Consider the following 17,472-nt stretch of genomic DNA (forward strand, 5'->3'; position numbering starts at 1 on the left):
TTTTTGTTGTTGTTTGTTTTTTTGTTTTAAATCTGAACCTCATCACCACCACCCATTTTTTCTCTCTTATTTGTATTTGGAAAGTGGAACCTCTAAACCAACCACACTCCATGTTAGCTTATTTTCTTTTACATTTCCAGGTGGAGATAGGATTTCAACTCCTAACTCCCTTAGACTCTTAAAATTCCACTCAATATCCCTATGGGACGATACTAAATGTTCCTTTTCTCTGAACCAGCCACAAAAAATAACAGTTAGAGGTTGACTTGGTCCTCCCATCGAGGCACTCCCTGAAGAGTACATTTGTCACTGAAAAAAGAATTCCACATCACCAGGAGCTCTACGGGGAAATATGGAAGAAACTATGAAAAGGTTTCAATGGAGAAAGGTAAATAATTTGTCCTACAGAAACTTGTTTTGTTCTACCCAGAGTAGATTTCTTTCAATCTGATAAAACTTTCACAATTTTTGAATTTCATTCAACCAAAGCCAACTTTATTTCCCAATTTCTGAGAACTTCAGTGAAGGGAAAAATCAGTCATTTGCCCACCTCCACCTGTAACCTTGGCTGAGGTTTCCAGTTATAGTCATAATACAGATGCAAAGAGTAAATCCTGGGAAAATGCCAGGGACTGGTGTTATTTGTGCACAGTTCCCATGTCTCCGCACTATGGCAGCCTTAGGAGAGATGAGATATTTTATTGTATTTTATTTTTGGCAGGATGGTGGATGTGTCCGACTTTCCCATGAGCTCTCGGCAGGTGAGAAAGAAGCCACTGAGAACAGAAAGGAAAAAGTTCTGGAGTGCCTCAAGAGCCTTGGCATTGCCCGTGATGAGGTAGGTGTTACCCGGGGTTCTTTCAACCCAGAGATCTTGGTAACTTTAGTCTATGCGAGGAGGTGTCAGGAAATAACTCAGGGGAGGCACGGCCATCCAACCAATAGATGGCTGGCACAAACAGGACAACACAAGAGTGCTTTCACTTAAAGCTAAACTTTACTTAGTCTCAAGCACTTACACATGGCCACAACAAGTGAATAAAACACCCCCAACCCTTGATAATTACCAAAGCTGAGTGTGGCTTTCAAGTGATACAGCGGCAGCCCGTCTGCTGCTGGGGAACAGAAGATGCATCTAGAGGGAGAGGCCAGTCCCAAAATGAGTCCCACCTGGCTCAAGCTTTTCCCCCTTATTTATACATTAGTAATTAAAGAAACCTTGTTAAGTAAGCAGTTTCAAGCAAGAGGTTCCTTCTGATTATTGATTAACCAGGTGTGGGTCTTTCCAGAACTTTCAGCCTTGAGACCTCAATAGACATTCCTGAGACATTTCCTACTCTTTGAAAACGCATGTATCAGCAATTTTAACTCAATTCTTATCAGGAAGGAAGTGGGGTCAAGCCGCCCTTTCAATGATATCCTAAATCCCCCCTCCCGTTCTGCCTTGGTCAAGCTGAGACTTGCTTTTAACAGCTTGCTGACTAGGCTGTCTTTAACAATAAGCCATAGTGGTTTCAGGCACTTTACTGGTTTGCCAAAGTCTCCCCGTAATATAGCGGCCCATCATGCCTCTTGGCACTAAGGAGAACAATATAGGATGTTAGTCATGTGGATGGTGATTGAGGTGCCTGGTACGGTGGGAGGAAATGCCTTAAAAATCCTGCCCCATGGAGATGTTCCCCTTGAAATACAACATTCCCAAAGCACCAAGAAGGAAACCCATGGCTACAGACATACAAACCTTATGTCCTTTGGCAGGCTCAAACTTGGGGGCCTTCAGTGCTAAAAGCACAAGCCCCTACCCCTTCAGCTGAAGGATCAGTAAGGGGCTTGCTGAGACTAACCTCTAGAGAGCTGCATGCTCACATGAAGTCAGGTCAGTGCTTCCTAATTCAGTCAGTGCTTCCTAAAAACCCTTTGCAGTGTGTGTGTATATAGCGCTGTGATTTTCAGGCCAGACAGAGCCTGCAGCAGAGAACAGATGGGAAGGGGAGATTAGAGCCATCACTGTAGTGCACAGAGAGCATTAGAGGGACAGAGTTGGTTGAGCTACTAATACTTATCTGACTTATTACTAATATGAGTAATGAATAGTGACTATGTAACATACTTTCTACATATATCACAGCCCCCTCTGCTGGTTGAACCTTACAGAGGGCAAAATCCAACTGCTGCTGCCCACCCCCCATGGTTACTCTGTTAGCTGGCATGATGGAGAAATTTGAGGAACATCACAGGATTGTTACCCATCATTGAAAAATGGCAGTCCTTAGAGGGATGTGAACTCCTGTGGACCTCACATATATGGGAACATTTCCCCACTGACAGCTTTGCAAATCTCAGCCTAAGAGTCTTCCACTGCTTCCTCTTCACAGTATTCTTCCTTCATCTGAAGGGAAAGTGACCTGGGTGTTTTTTTGGTGCTCAGGGTTTGGTAACCATTTGTAATGATGCTGTCTCTGGCAGGACACAACTAAGAGTATCAGTTCAGGACAAATTGCTTAGAGCAGGGCAGTTACAGCTCAAGGGCTGGGTTTCCTTTATTATTAAGGCAAACCAAACCAGCCAAACAGAGAGGACTTTGGTGTCACTCCACTGGCTAACCATAAGTCGTACAAGCTATTCCCTTAGATGCTCCAGTTTCCCAGTATCACCCCCAATGCCACTCGTTATGAGGATGAATGGTTATTAAAACCAATACCTCAGTAAAAGATAAAAGGTTCTTTTGATCCCAAAGGATGAAGCCCCAGATCCAGGTCAATGTACAAGTCAGATCTTACCCACAAATCACACTGTTGCCAATCCTTTAGAATCTAAAAACTAAACGTTTATTAACAAAAGAACGAAATATAGCTGAGAGTTAAAATTGGTTAAATGGAATCAACTACATACAGTAACGGCAAAGTTCTTGGTTCCGGCTTGTGGCAGTGATGGAATATGCTGCAGGCTTAAATCAAGTCTCTGGAGCACATCCCCAGCTTGTTCAGTCCTTTGTTCAAAGTTTTAGTTTATAGCAAGGTTCCTCCAGAGGTCAGAAACAGAATTGAAGACAAAATGGAGATGCTGCTTTTGGCTTCTATAGTCCTTTTGCCATGTGACTTGTGCTTTCTTTGTTCCAACCACAAGTCACCCAGCACATGGCATGGAAAAACCTCAGAGTTTGGTCAATAGGCATGTCCCTGCATGCCTTGCTGAGTCAAAAGGGAATCTGACTTCTCTCAATGGGTCACGTGTATAGCTGATCCTCCATAATGGGCAATCAAGCAGGTTAGGCAGTGCGGAGGCCATGTTGTCTGGGTGTCACCCAGAAATATAGCACAAATTTGAAATACAGACAGTATAGAGCCAACACTTATAACTCTAAACACAAAAATGATACATGCATACAGATAGCACACTAATAACCAGCAAATCATAACCTCTTCATAGACACTTCACACGACAACCTTTGTATAATATATGTTCCAAATATATAATAGTGGTTGCAATTTATGTCAATAATATCACAACTCAACTCAAAGTTGATGCAGGAAGGGATGATACAAACATCGCTGACTGCATCCCAAGAGGTCCCCATCCTTGGTTCTGTCTTACTACAGCTAGTATTGCTGTATAACAGAAATGGTTTAATCAAATCATGTTCAATAACATGATTGAAATTCTTTACAAACTCAAGGTAAAACTTGGTTAGAAAAAATATTAACCATTCATTAATTAACCACTAATTAATCATTAATTAATATTAACCATTAATTAATAATTAATGGTCTGGAGGATGGTGTGGATTGCACCCTCAGCAAGGTTGCAGATGACACTAAATTGAGAGGAGTGGTAGATATGCTGGAGGGTAGGGGTATGATATAGAGGGACCTAGACAAATTAGAGGATTGGGCCAAAAGAAATCTGATGAGATTCTAGAAGGACAAATGCAGAGTCCTGCATTTAGGATTGAAGAATCCCATGCACTGCTACAGACTAAGGACCAAATGACTAGGCAGCAGTTCTGCAGAAAAGGACCTATGGGTTATAGTGGACGAGAAGCTGGATATGAGTCAACAGTGTGCCCTTGTTGCCAAGAAGGCTAACAGCATTTTGGACTGTATAAGTAGGAGCACTGACAGCAGATTGAGAGGTGTGATCATTTCCATATATTCAGCATTGGTGAGGCCTCATCTGGAGTACTGTGTCCAGTTTTGGGCCCCATACTACAGGAAGGATGTGGAAAAATTGGAAAGAGTCCAGCGGAGGGCAACAAAAATGATTAGGGGGCTGGAGCACATGACTTGTGAGGAGAGGCTGGAGGAACTGGAATTGTTTAGTCTGCAGAAGAGAAGAATGGGGGGGGGGGGATTTGATAGCTGCTTTCAACTACCTGAAAGGGGGTTCCAAAGAGAATGGATCTAGACTGTTCTCAGTGGTACCTGATGACAGAACAAGTAGTAATGGTCTCAAGTTGCAGAGGGGAGGTTTATGTTGGATATTAGGAAAAACTTTTTCACTCATAGAGTTGTGAATCATTGGAATGGGTTACCTAGGGAGGTGGTGGAATCGCCTTCCTTAGAGGTTTTTAAGGTCAGGCTTGACAAAGCCCTGGCTGGGATGATTTAGTTGGGAATTGGTCCTGCTTTGAGCAGGGAGTTGGAGTTGATGACCTCCTGAGGTACCTTCCAACTCTGATATTCTATGATTCTATGAAAAGCTTTGCTAAAGTCGAGATATATCACATTCACTGCTTTCCCCATATCCACAGAGCCAGTTATCTGATCATTCAAGGCAATCAGGTTAGTCATGCATGATTTGCCCTTGGTGAATCCGTGCTGATTGTTCCTGATCACCTTCCTCTCCTCCAAGTGCTTCAAAATGGGGAAAAAAAATCAGTCCTATATTACAAGTTTGTCCAAACAAACAAACAAACAAATAAACAAACAAACACTTACTCCCATGAATTATTGAGAGCAAGGGATGTCAACATGGAGGACAGTAAAATTAGGAACCTAAATTGCTTAGTTGCTTTTGAAATGCCTTGTAGGCACTAATTTGCATCCCTGAAAATTCTGGTCTGTTGGTTGGAGCATAAGACGTTAAACACAAAGGAAAAGTTTCAGAAAAGAGCAACAGACATGATATAGGGATATGGAATAGCTTCAGTATGAGGAGAGATTAATAGGATTGTGACATTTCAGCTTTGAAAAGAGATGACTAAGGGGGATATGATAGAGGTCTATAAAATCATGACTAGTGTGGAGAAAGTAAATAAGTAAATGTTATTTACTCCTCATAACACAAGAACTAGAGGTCATAAAAGGAAATTAATAGGCAGAAGTTTTAAAACAAACAAAAAGAAGTATTTCTTCACACAGAGCACTGTCAAACCTGTGGAACTCTTTGCCAGAGGATGTTGTGAAGGCCAAAACTATAACAAGGTTCAAAAAAGAAGTAGATGAATTCATGGAGGATAGGTCCATCAATAGCTATTAGCCAGGATGGGTAGCGATGGTGTCCCTAGCCTCTGTTTGCCAGAAGTTGGGAATGGGCGACCGGGGATGGATGACTTGATGATTACCTCTTTTTTTTTATTCTCTTTTGGACACCTGGCATTGGCCACTGTTGGAAGACAGGATACTGGGCTAGATGGACCTTTAGTCTGACCCAATATGGCTATTTTTGTCTTATTATGAGTTTCAAAGGGCCCTGAGAGATACGGGAATATGCAGGGTAAAATGCATTTGCTCTTGAGTCATCATGGGACACAGGTCATTGGGCACCTGATAAGGAATGCTTCCCAACATAAGCAAACAAGTCTTGGAACTTGAGATTCTGTGTGAAATTCTTGAAAGGATACCAAGAGCTGAATAGCAGAGATGCCTCAGCATTGATAGTTCATTTGTCTTTCACTCTTTTCCCTCACCCAGGATACAAAGGATAACATGCCCAATATCACCATCTTAGGATCAGGCGGAGGTCTGCGGGCCATGATAGCCCTTCAAGGAACCTTGGTGGAGATGAAGAAGCAGGGCCTGTTGGATGCTGTCCTGTATCTGTGTGGGGTATCGGGTTCTACCTGGTAGGTGCATGTCAGCAGAAGTGAGAATGAGCCAGTTTTCCTGAACAGAGTTGGTGCCCACTGGAGCATTCCTATTATTATTTATCTCTGTAAATTTTCAATTCCTTATGGGTGAGATTTTATCTAAGGGTATGTGTACACTGCAAACAGGGGATATGATGTAACCGGCATAGGCATATCTGAGCTAGCTTTAACCTTGCTAGCTCAGACATCAATAGCAGTGAAGCTCTGGGGCTACAGCATGGGCTGTACAAGGCTGCCTAGGACCCTCAGCAACTCCTCACAGAGATCCATGCTTCTTCAGCTTCACTGTAATTGGCACTCATGCTAGCTTGATCAAAACTAGTGCATTTGCGTCTACTCATGCTGCGGTTACACCTCTGATTGCAGGGCAGACATACCCTGTGACTGACCCTTTGACTTGCATTCCTAAGTCACTTTTGGAAATCCCACTTTTAAGCAGAGAAGACTGGAAAAGCTTGCAAAGTGAAACAGAGCTGAAATGACATGTAAACAGGTCCCCAGTATTGAGGCTTGGGAGGAAGCAAAAAGAGTGGAGTTGTCAACGAAGAAAGAGATGGGGAAAGGAAAATCTTCAGAAACCTCTCTCTTTCTCGTGCTTGATGAGTAGAACTTTACTCTGAGAGTCACCCCATTGAAGTGAACTAGGGTGGCAGAAAATGCGAAGGGTGTTCAAGGGTGACGTATTGAAATGGGTTCTGTGTGTGTATGTGTGTATGTTACCACTGCCTGCTGCTGGGAGGGATCAATTGCTCCTCCTCATGTCATATACCTTGTACTCCAATGTATTTTGCCCAGTAGCTCAAGAAGGGCCCGAGCCCTGGACTCTGGGTCACACTCAGAATGGCCTGATTAGTATGTTCACCACTGCCTTCTGTTGGGTAGAGTCACAATGATGTATGCATACATCATAGGGGTCTTGGTATTCAACAGAGGGTCTTACTCTATCCCTGTTATGGCCATACATTTCCCAGCGGCCGTGATGACAGACAGCCGTGAATAAAGTCCTTGTTAAATCACAGATTTGTTACAATGCCAGGATGATAATTAGAATTCCCTATATGAAAAATAAAAGGTATAAAGATTAAAAGGAGGAAGGGAATTCCCCATCCTATTCCCTTAGTCTCAGCCATATCCTTTTTGGTTCATTAAAAGGTGCATGTCCACCCTCTACAAAGACAAGGACTGGACAGAGAAAGTACAGGACTTGGAAGAACGCCTGTGTGATACACTTTCCAAATCTTCATGGGATCTTCATAAGGCATACTCTCTTGTGTGCCAGGCAGCTAAAGATGAACTCTTCTCTCTGACTGATGTCTGGGCCTCTTTCGTTGTCTATAAAATATTGAAGCAGGTGGGTTGCTGTGTAAATCCAGAGTTCCACGGAAAAGTCAATGCATTTACTTAATGTATCCCTCCCCCACTTTCTTAAAAGTACTTGGTTACAAGAACAAAATCGTGGAAGTATAATAATAACTCCTGATAATATTTTTGAAGCTATTTGAACCCTCGGGCAACTTTGTAAATGTCAGCCTCTTCCCATAAGCTCTAAGAGATCACTGAGGCATTTGAGCATTTCTAAAGAGAGGACTTCAAGGCTCTCTTGGATACCCATTTCCCATTAAAACTAGTGGGAATTTGGCCTCTAAATCCCTTAGGTGGTTTTGGAAATCTCACTCTAGCATATGATCCCAAAATCCTTGACTTTCCAGAATATGAAGAGAGCTAGAAGGCATAAAAGTCTCCATCACAGTCTTGATTTTTTTTAATACTAGGCTTTTCAATCTAGCAGAGAAAATGTCTAATACAAATCAATGGCTAGAAGCTGAAACTAGAGAGATTCTGACTGGAGAAAAACTGTATACATTTTAGATAATGGGAATAATAACTACTGGAACAATTTACCAAGGATTGTGGTGGATTCTCCATCATTGACAATTTTAAAACAGCATTGGATGGTTTTCTAAAAAATTATTCAACTGCAAATTTTGATTGTTTGTTTGTTTTTTGATTGGTTTCTGGTCATTTTTGGAGGGTATGATACATGAAGGGTGGAGAGTAGCTCCCTTTTATGGACACCCACTCAGCCAGTTAGCTATAAAATCCCTCTTAGTAGCTGTTCTCTACTTGCTTTACCTGTAAAGGGTTAAAAAGTCTCACTGTGATGGATAGGTAAAAGGAAGTGAGTGGGCACCTGACCAAAAGAACCAATGGGAAAGCTAGAACTTTTTAAAATTGAGAAAAAAAATCCCCCTTTATCTGTCTGTTGTTGTTCTCTCGGGGGCAGAGGTGGACAGAGCAGCAACTATGCTGTAAGAAGCTTGGGGACAGGTATGAAAAATCATCTAGGAAGATGCTATTAGGTTTATCTCTTTTTATTTCTTTATGGCTTTTGGATTCCTCTGTGCTAATCTCTTTTGTTTTGCTTGTAACCTTTAAACTGGATCTCAAGAAAGCTATTGTTGGTGCTTAATCCTTGTAATTGCTCTTTTAAAACCTAGAAATAGCCTCAATGTCCAGATGTATTTCTCTTCCTTCCTTTCTTTCTTTCTTTAAAATTTACATTTTTTTTTTAAGAACAGGATGGATTTCTGTGTCTTAAGAGGTTTGTGCACATGTTTTAGTTAGCTGGTGGCAACAGATTATCTCTTTTTTTTTTCTTTTCCTTTCTCAGATTTTCCCCAGAGTGGGGTTATGAAAGGGCTTGCGGGTAACCCACAGGAAGGAATTCCCATGTGCACCTTCCTGGGCTCCCAAAAGGGTTTTGCACTTGGGTGGTGGCAGCATCTACCAATCCAAGGTCAGCGAAAAGCTGTAACTTTGGGAGTTTAATACAAGCCTGGAGTGGCCAGTATTAATTTTTAGAGTCCTTGCAGGCCCCACCCTCCGCACTCGAAGTGCCAGAGTGGGGAATCAGCCTTGACAGAGGGTTTTCTTATAAACTTTTACTTTCAATTTACCTAATTTTTCAAGCGAAATAACATTCCAAAAGAAAACTTTAAAATGTTTCATTTCAAAACAGCCAAAATAAAGCATTTAAACTTTTTTACCATTTTTTCTCAGATGGAAGAATTCAACAAATTTGACCTGACTTCAAAAATAATTTCAATGCTATGAAAATGAATTTTAATTGAATTTACTATTAACTGAAAACCATTTTCTGCCACTGCTGCTCCCTAATTACTATTAATTTTGATGAAACTCAGGCTATGTTTACACTGGTGCTGGAAATTTAATTCCTAGTTCAAGGAGACATACACACTTGAGCTGTGATTTAGAACTTAGGTACATTCTCAAGGTGGTTATTCCCTCCCTCTGCTTATGCTGCTTCAGCTACACTGATATTTTTATCATGTTAGTGCTGGTGTATCTCCACCTGGTAATCAGACCTTCCTTCTCCAGGATAGACATATCTCAAGACATCTACTTGCTTAGGTGCTTTTGGAAAGTCCACTACGTGTCTAATTGCATCTTCAGGTGCCTAAATATTTTTTTTTAAATCTGGGTCGAATTGCCTTAGGTCTATTTGAAAGTCACGACCATGGACTGTAAATACCCTGTTGTTTGTCCATACAGTGCTGTGATGTTCCCCTCTGGTGTTATCTGGACTGGTGATCTGCTAGGTCACTCCAATCCTTGACTCTGGGAGCCAGCCTTACCCTGCTCTACTGTGAGAACCCCCACTCCTGGGTTGTTCACACACCGCCTCTGGCATGTAAGCTGCTCCTGGAATTGTGCAACCGAATGACACTAGCCAATATCTCCGGTCCCAGAGATAACCCTAGGAACTTTAGTCTTGCAGTGTCCAGTTATGCCCGCTGTACTTTGCACGCTTATATGAGTTTGTCAATTTATCAATGACATTGATATGTACCAGGCTTGTTATCCCAAGGGGAGTCTCTGACACGCTCCAGAACAAATGCACTGCTTCAAGTAAAACTAACAAGCAGTTATTATTAACTACTTTATTAACTACAAAGATAGATTTAAACTAAAGATTTTAAGTCAATTTGAAGTCAGATTTGATCAAATGAAATAAAAGCAAAACACATTCTAAGCTGATCTTAAAGACTAACAGATTTATTTGGGCATAAGCTTTCGTGGGTAAAAAACCCACTTCTACGGAGGCATCAGATGCATCTGAAGAAGTGGGTTTTTTACCCATGAAAGCTTATGCCCAAGTAAATCAGTTAGTTTTAAGGTGCCACTGGACTCCTCTTTGGCTTTGTGGGTACAGACTAACAAACATGGCTATCCCCTGATATTAAGCTGATCTTAACGCTTTCAATGCCCTTACAAATGTATATGCTTTTCACCACAGCTGGCTGGTTGCCCTTCAGCCAGGCTCTCCCCTTTGATCAGCACTTCAATTGCTTGGTGGTGGTGGTGTCTGTAGATGTAAGTGGAAGACACTGGAAGAGGATGGCAAACGTCTCTCACTTTTATCATGTTCTTTCTTCCCTCTTGGCTTTGCCCCACCTTCAGAGTTAGGTGAGCATTACCTGGATGATTTAGTTGGTGTTGGTCCTGCTTTGAGCAGGGAGTTGGACTGGATGACCTCCTGAGGTCTCTTCCAACCTAATCTTCTATGATTCTGTGATTCAACACAGACCCAAATTGACTAAAGGAAGGGGGGTGACTCACTTGAGACTCCAACAGATCCTTTTGTTGTTGCCTAGGCCATCATCCTTTGTTCTTGCAAGGCTGGGCTGGGTTCGCCCCATACAAGTCCTGATGAGGTGTGAACTGCCTCTCCGCTCTTGGAAAGTTTTTGCCTGGGCTTATTTTAAGCCATGAAAACACATTTTCAGGCTCATAACTATATACATGCAATTATAAACTGTAACATTACTGTAACAACAATGCTCAGTGCATCATGGGCCTTCCAAAGACACCCAACATGACAAAGTTTGCATTAGATACCACACAATCATATTATAAGGATGAACATGGGGTGTAGGGTGTTTCCATGAGGTACAGAACAAATGCACACTAGAATTAGGGAACAATGATGAAGATGATGATGGTCTCAGAAAAAAGGGTCTTTCTAATTCCTAGCCTGAACTAATTAGCCAGGAACAGAATTACTGGGAACATCACCGACATTTGTGTATTTCTGTGCTCATCAATTCTTAACTTTCCAGTATGATCAGACCATGTTATCTCAACAAGATGATGCCTCCACAAGTGGGACAAATCCTTATCCCATCTATGCGGCAGTGGAATCAAAGATATCACATAAAGCAGATGAAAACAGCCCAGGTAAAACCATAACACACTGGTGATATTAGTGAGAGAAACCATGTCTGAAATGTCAAGTACTTGATGGAAAAATAAATATTGATGTTGCTTCTTGCCGTTTCTACTACTGTAAACACTGCTAGGTGGAGTCACTATTTAATAGAACTGAATGCAATCTAACAATGTGTTTTTTTAGTCTAAAAATGGCCTTTTTAGAAAATGTGGTGGTTTTTTGCATAAACCTCTCACATTTATCTATCTATCACATTTTTTATCAAGGATTTTACCAAAATGGTTATTGATGTTCCTCATTGTAAAAAAGCAAAAAACAAACAAACCAACAAAAACAAACAGGTTTTTCAGTAAATGAAAAATTCCCAAAATTGTTTCAATTGTGACTTTGAAAAATATTTTCAATATAAATGTCTATCAGATAAGTTTGTGGTAAATTGCCCAATGAGGAACAGTTTCAGAAATGAAAAGAACTTGGAAAACTTCAGAAATGTTTGCATTTTTTGATTAGCTCTGCAGTTAAATATATCACTTTTAGATTTGACTCATTATGAGTAATTTTTTCTTGATACTTTTGGGTCAGAGTTAGAGATAGGTGGTTGGAGGGAGGGTGGAGGAAGGCTGTGCTGGCTCCACAGGCTTCTGGGATATCCAAGGACAGCACATGCTGGCCCAAAGAGGAAACACTAGATGGAGAAGATCATCATAGCAAATGACTTGAAAATCATCACGAGGTGAAGAAACAGAGTGAAAAGAGAGGTAGGATTCCCTGTTAGAGCAAACAGAGTGGCCAGGGAATTGAGAAATTATTACAATCATCCAAGAAGGGGACAACAAGAAGCTGGCACTTGAAAGGGCCTTTTTAATAAACCCTATCTATGTTTCACAGGCACCTGGTTTGAATTCACTCCTCATGAGTCTGGCTTTCCTGGCCTAGGGGCATTTGTGTGCACAAAAGACTTGGGAAGCAAATTCGAGAATGGGAAGTTGAAAGATAACAGCAAAGAGAAAAGTATCTGCTACCTGCAAGGTAAGCATTCAAGTCCCTGATTCTCAGCCAATAGATAGATATGTATTGCAGGTGTGTTACCAAGGGTTTTCAGAACCCAAAGCAGTGGTAACTTAACTGTTTCACTCCAGGCATTATCAGAAATAAATCAATGGGAACACATCAATTTTCATCTGAGAAATGATTGATACAAGCAAGCGTGCTCTTAACTAAAATGACAATTTATTAGATTTAAACACATCCAAACATAAGCAATAGGTTTAGAACATCCCAAATCGTTATCTAGAATCTGAGATGGTATTAAGTACTTTGCAGCAGGGTGGTGATGTCAAGGTGCTTCCCTACTGGGGAGTATGGTGTCATGAAAAACATCTCTCTGGATAGCTGCAGAGAATTTCCCCAAAGTAAACTCTATTATCTAGCCCTCTTTACAACTAACTTTTACAAAATACATGGATCATATTGACCCCTTCTGGGTCATCACTTCTTCCAACATCAAAAAACTAGTTGTCAACTAACTTTCCTAAAAAACTTAGTCATAATAAACTTCTATATTAAAGGCAGAAGCTGCAAACCTACAGCTGGCATATGATCTAGCCTCAAGAAGCCCTGTTTGTTCAAATTAACCCTTAACTATGTGGTGTTCTAGGTTTTTGTTTTTTTTAATTTCTGATGGCTAAATGTATATAATATTATTGCAATTGGTTTCATCAAATTCTGGGGTACACACACCCCTCAAATCTAGGGCAACAAGTCAGCCACATTATTCTAATGCAGCGTGAGATCTACCTCATATTATAGACCTGTTAGGAATGCTTCCAGACACCCAGTCCCGTAGGTCCCATCCCGATTTCAGAGCACCCTTGCCAGTTGCTTGTACCTACTCAGCTTTCCTTCCCCCCATTAAATCTTCCTTCTGTACCCACACCATAATTTCCACCTCACTCATGACATTCACTCACATGTAATCCCCTTTGCTCACCCTTCTTCCACCATCTCATCTGTTTGTCAACCCACTTAGATCTTGCTGAAATGTTAGCATTTATATAGATTGCACATCCCATCCATGGACATCAATATGCTTTTCAAAAATTAGTATCAAGATACCCATTTTACATAGAAGGGAACTGAGCCACTGAGAGGGGAAGTGGCTTCTCCAAGGTCATGAAGGTCAGAAATGGGGGGTGAAGGAATAGAAGTCCGGTGTCCTAATGCCTAAGCTACTGCTCTGTAGCTAGAGCTTGAATTTTCTAAGGAGCCTAGGGAACTTAGGAAGCCCAACTTGCATTGAATGTGAGTGGAATTTGTTCACTGAACTCCCAATGGTCTCCTTTGTAAATCCCTGCCAGGAACATTAATCTTCCTATTAGTTAATATAACAGTGTAAGCATGTCTTCCTCTTTATATTTATTTATTTAGATGGGGAATTTCCAAAGGGTCTAAAAGGATTGTGTATGTGTGTGTATGCATGGGTATGTAGGGAGGAGATTTTCAAAGGGATGAAGGACAATTAGGCACTTAAATCCCATACAAATTCAATGGGCTTTGAGATTGTGATTTAGAAGCTTAATCATAGAATCATAGAATATCAGGGTTGGAAGGAACCTCAGTTGGTCATCTTGTCCAATCCCTTGCTCAAAGTAGGACCAATCCTCAACTAAATCATCCCAGCCAAGGCTTTGTCAAAGTCTGAGGGTATGTCTACACTATGGGATTATTCTGATTTTACATAAACCAGTTTTGTAAAACAGATTGTATAAAGTCAAGTGCACGCAGCTACACTAAGCACATTAATTCGGCGATGTGCTTCCATGTACCGAGGCTAGCGTCTATTTCCGGAGTGTTGCACTGTGGGTAGCTATCTTGTAGCTATCTCATAGTTCCTGCAGTCTCCTCTGCCCATTGGAATTCTGGGTTGAGATCCCAATGCATGATGGTGCAAAAACAGTGTTGTGGGTGATTCTGGGTAAATGTCATCACTCATTCCTTCCTCCATGAAAGCAACGTCAGACAATCATTTCGCACCTTTTTCCCCTGGATTTCCTTGGCAGACGCCATAGCATTGAAAAAAGTCAAGAAACAATTTTTTTCCCTTTTCTTTCACGAGGGGGGTGTGGTAAATTGACGAGATATACCCTGAACCACTCCGGACAGTGTGTTTGACCCTAAAGGCATTGAGAACTCAGCCAAGAATGCAAATGTTTTTCGGAGACTGCGGGGACTGTGGAGTCCTCAGTACCCCCTCCCTCCCTCCATGAACGTCCATTTGATTCTTTGGCTTTCCGTTACGCTTGTCATGTGGACTCTGTATTTTTTTCAAATGCTTTGGCATTTCGTCTTCTGTAACGGAGCTCTGATAGAACAGATTTGTCTCCCCATACAGCGATCAGATCCAGTATCTCCCATATGGTACATGCTGGAGCTCTTTTTGGATTTGGGACTGCATGGCCACCCGTGCTGATCAGAGCTCCAGGCTGGGCAAACAGGAAATGAAATTCAAAAATTTGCAGAGCTTTTCCTGTCTACTTGGCCAGTGCATCTGAGTTCAGATTGCTGTCCAGAGCGGTCACAATGGTGCACTGAGGGATACGCCCGGAGGTCAATACTTTCGATTTGCGGCCACACTAACCCTAATCCAATATGGTAATATTGATTTCAGCACTACTCCTCTCATTGGGGAGGAGTACAGAAACCGGTTTAAGGAGCCTTTTTATTGATATAAAGGGCCTCGTTGTGTGGATGGGTTCAGCGTTAAATCGGTTTAACACTGATAAATTCGGTTTAAACGCATAGTGTAGACCAGGCCTGACCTTAAAAACCTCCAAGGAAGGAGATTCCACCACCTTCCTCAGTAACCCATTACAATGCTTGACCACCCTCCTAGTGAAAAAGATTTCCTAATATCTAACCTAAACCTTCCACACTGCAACTTGAGACCATTACTCCTTGTTCTGTCATCTGGTACCACTGAAAACAGTCTAGATCTATTGTCTTTGGAACCCACTTTCAGGTAGCTGAAAGCAGCTATCAAATCCCCCCTCATTCTTCTCTTCTGCAGAATAAATAAGCCCAGTTCCCTCAGCCTTTCCTCATAAGTCATGTGCTCCAGCCCCCTAATAATTTTTGTTGCCCTCTGCTGGACTCTTTCCAATTTTTCCACATCCTTCTTGTAGTGTGGGGCCCAAAACTGGACACACAACTCCGCAGGAGGCCTCACCAATGGCGAATAGAGGAGAATGATCACGTCCCTCAATCTACTGTCAATGCTCCTACTTATACAGCCCAAAATGCCATATAAGGATTATTTGAAGACAATGACATGTGTGCTCCTAAGCCAGTTAATTGCTTTTGAAAATCTCACCCTGGATATCAAACTGCCTTACTTCCTTTGAATATTCCAGCTTCAGTCATTCATTCAAATTTGGACTATACCAATCAAACACAGTCCATCCTAGCTCTGGGTGCCTTTGACAGTACTTCAAAATATATCTCCTAATGTATCATATCTCCAGCAATTATTTATCCTAAAGGGGAAAAAAAACCTTTCCAACTGTAAGGGTAGGTAAACTCTGGATTAAGTTTCCAAGGGAGGATGTGGAATCTCCATCACTGGAGTTTATTAAGAACAGGTTGGACAAACATCTGTCAGGGATGATCTAGATTTACTTGGTCCTGCCTCACTGTGGGGGGATACACAAAAAAACTCTCAAAGTCCTTTCTAGACCTATATTTCCATGTTCCTGAGATCAAAGTAATTCCATTAAGATTATAAACATAATAAATACATCTATCACACCCATCTCTCAACTCACTGTAGGGCAGAGATGTTCCAAAAGTTATCAAACTCTGGGCAGGTAATGTTTTTCTTTCTTTCTTTCTTTCTTTCTTTCTTTCTTTCTTTCTTTCTTTCTTTCATTTGTTTGTAAGGCACCTAATGCAATGGGGTCATTCTTCATTGCTGGGTCACATAGGCACTGTGATACTACAAATATTAATATTAATTATTAGGGCTGTTCAAAAGTTGGTATTTACATTTATATGAAATGTGGCAATTTGTTTATACTCCAAATCAGGACTAAAACACAAAATTTCGACCTTTCCCACAAAATGATTTCCATTTTGGGTCAATTGAAATGTTCTGTTTTTATAAAAGTGAAACATTGCCTTCCTATTTCTGTAATAGTTTCATTTACACTGAATTGTAAAAGCCAATAAATTTGGGAATGAAAGGTAATTTAAAAATAAAAAAAATTAAAGGTTCTGTTCCAATGTGTCAGCATGCCTCCTTTCACATTGGAAAGTTTAAATTTTGACAAAAGAGTATTTTCTGATTCAAAAATATTACATTGGAAATTTTTTGACTGCCTCAATTTACAATAAGTTTTTTCAGTTATGGATGAATATGTGAATCAAATTGCAAAAGCACATAACCCATCAGAGACTGGCCTGCCAGTGCCCTCTTGACTTTTCTACCAGTGGGGTTTTTCTCCAGGCAACTCTTTATGTAGTTTTAAAGGGAAAGGTCTTGATGAACTCTTACTTGTGCCATTGTAAATAAAGTCTTTTCCTTCTTGTTTTCAGGTTTATGGGGAAGTGTCTTTGGAAGCATGGAGGAAAACATGAAATATTTAAAAGGTACTGACGTTTCTGCATATTGAAGTTATGGACAGGTCATCAGTGGAATCAGCACAGGTCTCCAGTGGAGAAGCTACTGCACCATTCTGTAGCAATGATCCCAATACCCTACTGGTTATCATAGTGGCACTGTCATGTGTCCAGCAATCTCTGTATTAGCAGTAGCCTAAAGTAGCCCATGGATGTCTTCCAATTGTGGATGCGTTGGATTTTCAAGGGTGCCAAAAGGAGACAGAGCACCTAACTCTCATTTTTGCCTTTCAAAATGTCCAGTATGCCAGATAATTTCCATATTATTATATCTAAAGATGAGATTTTCAAAGTTTACTTGGGTGTTTGGATCCTAATTTCCACTAATTTTAAAGAAGAGTTGGGCATAATCTAATCTCATGCTTCAGGTCTCAGCCAGTCACCTGCAGGAATCAGGAAGGAATTTGTTCCCTGGTGCACATTTGTAAACTGTTTCTTAATCAGCCACCTCTAGAGATGG

The 17,472-nt window shown here is 41.1% G+C and overlaps 1 protein-coding gene across 1 annotated transcript in view; it reads left to right on the plus strand.

Moving 5' to 3' along the window:
• Positions 1 to 359: 359 nt before the first annotated feature.
• LOC115638114 (cytosolic phospholipase A2 gamma-like) overlaps positions 360 to 17,472 on the plus strand; it is a 40,535-nt gene continuing 23,422 nt past the window's right edge. The window contains exons 1-7 of the mRNA XM_030539695.1: positions 360 to 388; positions 722 to 838; positions 5,922 to 6,064; positions 7,241 to 7,439; positions 11,230 to 11,347; positions 12,228 to 12,368; positions 16,929 to 16,982. Coding sequence (XP_030395555.1) covers positions 365 to 388; positions 722 to 838; positions 5,922 to 6,064; positions 7,241 to 7,439; positions 11,230 to 11,347; positions 12,228 to 12,368; positions 16,929 to 16,982 — 796 coding nt within the window. The 5' untranslated portion in view covers positions 360 to 364. The remainder of the gene's footprint in view (positions 389 to 721; positions 839 to 5,921; positions 6,065 to 7,240; positions 7,440 to 11,229; positions 11,348 to 12,227; positions 12,369 to 16,928; positions 16,983 to 17,472) is intronic.

The sequence above is a fragment of the Gopherus evgoodei genome, chromosome 21 (assembly GCF_007399415.2).
Source record: "Gopherus evgoodei ecotype Sinaloan lineage chromosome 21, rGopEvg1_v1.p, whole genome shotgun sequence".
Taxonomy (NCBI): Eukaryota; Metazoa; Chordata; order Testudines; family Testudinidae; genus Gopherus; species Gopherus evgoodei.